This window comes from Macadamia integrifolia, chromosome 3 (genome assembly GCF_013358625.1).
Source record: "Macadamia integrifolia cultivar HAES 741 chromosome 3, SCU_Mint_v3, whole genome shotgun sequence".
Classification (NCBI taxonomy): Eukaryota; Viridiplantae; Streptophyta; class Magnoliopsida; order Proteales; family Proteaceae; genus Macadamia; species Macadamia integrifolia.
The window spans coordinates 36842515-36846418 of record NC_056559.1 but is presented as its reverse complement, the minus strand read 5'-3'; the positions used below and the strand labels follow the sequence as shown (position 1 = coordinate 36846418).

The following is a 3904-nucleotide window of genomic DNA, read 5'->3' as shown; positions in this document are numbered from 1 at the left end:
ATCCAAGAGACAATGAATGATGATGAGCTTCATAAAAAAAATTGAAAAACAAATACTTTTATTCTATCTTATCTCATTTAATTTATTTATTTGGATTGCTTGAGAAAGACTAGTATAGAAATAGGAGGGGGAAATTTGACATGACTAGCCTAGTTTTCTGTGACTCGCTCCAACTCACTAGGATTTAAAGAGAACAAGTTGAGTCACAAAACCTGATTTTCCAAACAATGCTGAAAATAGGGATATTCTCGATATTATTAGAAAATGAAGAATACGTCATATAAAATTTAAATTCAAGGGTGATGCAAGAATATTTTTTAAAAAAAAATGTAACTTCTAACATTGAAGTTAAGGTGTTTTCCCAAAAGAATAAACATTCAAGTTAAGTGCTCTTTTGGTATGTTACAGTTACACACAGCAGATTACCGATACAAGCGTTTAAAACAGAACTTGCTCATCACAGAACACCAACTTGCCTCCTTTTTCACATAGCCCTTGTTCTCCAACTGAATTAACCACCTTCCCATAACTGTATCTCAAAGACATTCTCCCCCAAATCTTATGAAACTCTCTTATGCAGTCCCCTCTTCTCTTCCTGTGATCTCTTCTCCTACTACTCAACCCTACCTCTCGCACCATCTTATCCTCCACCTCTGTTGATGATGATGATGATGATTCTCTCTTTTCGTTCCTCGCATCTCCCCAATCCCTCACCTTCTCTGCTCCGATCAAAATCGGCCCAGACTTCGTCCTTTCAGCAATAACAAAGTTCATCAAAATGTCCTCGCAATTCTGCATCCGATCAACCACATTTCTCATCTCATTCATATCGGATTCGCAGCTATACATATAGAGATAATCAGTTTTCAAGATCATGAACTTCGTGAGCACTATTGAGTACTTGTCTGGATGCACGGTATAGATCCAAGTCCGCCGCCGAAGATCGAAATCGTGAGATCTCGCAAAGAATCCGATCAAGTTGTCTTGATGAGAACTCCAAATCTTGAATGCGAATTCGACGGATTTGGTGTCGATCTCAACGTCGTCATCGCAGATCGCGACGGCTCGGGTTGTGATCCAAGAAGGTCTGGGGAGGAACCGGGAGTTGAGACTGTCTGAGGATTGTCGAAGGATGGAAATCGGTGCGCCGACGTAGTACGAGCCGGTGATGTTGATGTTGAATTGGGTTAGGGTTTCGGTTGGGGTTTTTGGGTTACCCCAGAGGATGAAGACTGCTGCTACGGACGGACAGGACGAGTACTTGGCTGCTATCGAACTGAGGAGATGGAAGCGTGATTCGGAGTAACCGTTGATTAGAACGGTGAGACGATCTGATCTGAGGGTTTGGGGCATTGGTTTACTGAGGCATGGATTGGGGGAGAGAGGTCGGAGAGAGAAAGCTACGATTGGAATGAAGAAGAGGAGAATCAACGGAATTTTTCCCATTATCGTTTCAGATTCCGATTCCAGAAAGAGGAGAGAGAGAGAGAGAGAGGGAGGTGAAGTACAAGTGAGATTTCTGCAAGCTCGAGGAAGGTTAACATCAGTCATTACCCGTTAGCTTGCAGTGTGTAACGCGCTCTACGTGGTGGTGGCACTGGTGGGGGTGTGGTGCTAAATTACGCCATCAGAGGCTATGGCCCAGCTGTGGGCTAATGGTCCATAGATGGCATTTACGTTATTTAAATGACGTCGAAGGGCATTTTGTACTGTATTTCAACTTTGGCATATCCATAATCCACTCATGGAGGTCTAGTTGGAGTAGGGATTTTTGTGTCTTCTTTCTGCAGCTTTAATGGCGATATCAATTGTATCTGCAAAGCTCAATTTTTCACATGCATTTCCATTCTCAAATTCAATAAAGAGTCGTTCATCAAAGACAGCGCATTGCATGCCGCTCCAGCAGAGCCAAGAACAGGTAAAAATTGCAAAAGTCTCGGTGAGATTACTTAATTGTTCTGAGCTTTCTGGCTATATTTTCCCTTATTTTTTGGAAAAAAAAAAAAAAAAAAACATCACAGCTTCAGTAATCTATGCTTTTGCTGTCTCCGAAGCGGTATAATTTAATTTACAATATCAGTCGTGCTATCATGATTCGCGGTGCTTGCATAGATAAACATTTATTAGTTGCTCCAATGGATAATGTATGACTAACTGTTGCTTGGGTTGCACGTGTACAACTGACTGAATTCCTGATTCACCTGATGTATTTTTTGTTCTCCTTTTGTCTTCCGGACTTATCCCCCCTACCCTCGCCCAAAAAAAAATGTAGGAGAGGTGGAGACGATCGGATAGTCGACCTGAGTTAGTTGGAAATGGGGTTCAAGCTTTCCAATTCTGTGTCTTTGTTTGGAAGTAGTCATGAAAATTTGGAGATAATGTCCAGTAACCTTTTTCTCTTGGTTCTGTTTTGGTGCAACTTCTCAAAGATGTTTCAACTTGGCAAAAAGAAAAAGATTCTGTTTATTGATCTAGTTTCCCATCAAATAGTTCAATGAGATAAAATTAGGCTTATTTCCATGCTTACCTGAAACAAGTCAAACAAAAAGCTTGTGGTGAAATAACTGGATTTCCTGATGTTGTTGCATTCACTGAAATTGGATTGGGAGGAGTCATCGCATTTTATTAGGAACAGTTCTAAAACCAGATTGAATTAGAAAGAAAATATAGAATTGGTTCTGTGACCTTATGAATGTTAAGATTAATGGAAAGAATATCCACAATGAAGCATTTGACATACATAAGTCCTGGTTTCAAGGAAAAGGTATACTGCAACAGATATGTTGTCAGAAGTTGCTTGAACCCCAGATTATTAGCTCAAACTCGGAAGCATCAGCTATAAGGATTCCAAGGATGAGGAATAGTTCTATTTGGAGCCCATGCGGTGATCTTATAGTTGCTTTATCCATTACAATGGGGCTGGTAAAGTGGTTTATGGCTGACGCTAGGGCTCATCTATATGTGTTGCACATATGCAAAGAGGTGCATCTATTCGATAGATATGTGAAATCTATTTTATGGTCCTTGTTCAAGTAGTCCAGGGGAAAGTATAGTCTTCTTTTTTTATGACTGGAAGTTTGAATCTAGAAGCTCTTTGATATCATATTGGTTGTAAGAACTCTGTTAATCATATAATCAAATTTAGGTGGTAATGCTTTACAGTTTATGCATATATATATATATATAGAGAGAGAGAGAGAGAGAGAGAGAGACCCATAAGGGAACAATTACGTATTTGCAGGCTATGATGTGGGTAGTAATAATTCTTCACCAAGTGATTGAAAAGCAATAAAAAAATTGCTTTGTTCCAAGATGGACTATGACTTCAAAATTTCAGATCTAAACGCTAGCTCCTTGTCTTCACAAGTGTCAATGCAAGAGCTTGGAAGCAGCGAATAAAATTTATTGAAAAGTCTAGAGAAATCACTTAAGGATATCATCATGTATTCATACTCATGTTTTAGGTATGAAAATATAAGGATTTTAATTTCCATCAAAGCTGAAAATATAATATGAAAAACAAGGGGAAACACCTTCAATGTAAGAGTTTAAGATTAAAGATGTACAATTAAATCGTACAATCACCTTTACCTTCAAAGACTTCTAACCCTCGGACTGGTTATCTCAAAGTGTGCTTCCAAGGACTTGATTTCAAGGATTTTAGCATTTTTACTCTCAAATTGCGATTCCAGGGACTTGTTTTCAAGGATTTTAGCATTTTTACTCTCAAATTGCGATTCCAAGGTTTGAAAGAGTGCCGACCCAGATGGGGGATAGAAATGCTAAGGTTTTAACTACCTCTAATGGTTTTTTATCTGAAAGAAGAGATAAATCTGGAGATAAAATTAAAATACACAACCCTTCCATATGCACCAATGAAAAGAAAAGGTGGGTGGGGGGGGGG

The 3904-nt window shown here is 39.2% G+C and overlaps 2 protein-coding genes across 2 annotated transcripts in view; one reads left to right on the top strand and one right to left on the bottom strand.

Moving 5' to 3' along the window:
• Positions 1–330: 330 nt before the first annotated feature.
• LOC122073777 (glycosyltransferase family protein 64 C3) lies at positions 331–1551 on the bottom strand. Its single transcript, XM_042638405.1, has one exon. It carries the CDS (start codon positions 1549–1551, stop codon positions 439–441), a length of 1113 nt encoding a protein of 370 aa, XP_042494339.1. The 3' UTR covers positions 331–438.
• A 43-nt stretch (positions 1552–1594) lies between these two features.
• The window catches only part of LOC122073778, a 12210-nt gene continuing 9900 nt past the window's right edge, over positions 1595–3904 (top strand). Inside the window, exon 1 of the mRNA XM_042638406.1 lies at positions 1595–1918. Within this exon, the coding sequence (XP_042494340.1) occupies positions 1796–1918 (123 nt within the window). The 5' untranslated portion in view covers positions 1595–1795. The remainder of the gene's footprint in view (positions 1919–3904) is intronic.

What these genes read in the sequence shown, in the direction of transcription:
- LOC122073777 (XM_042638405.1), bottom strand. Translation starts at nt 1,551, where the DNA reads ATGACTGATGTTAACCTTCCTCGAGCTTGCAGAAATCTCACTTGTACT.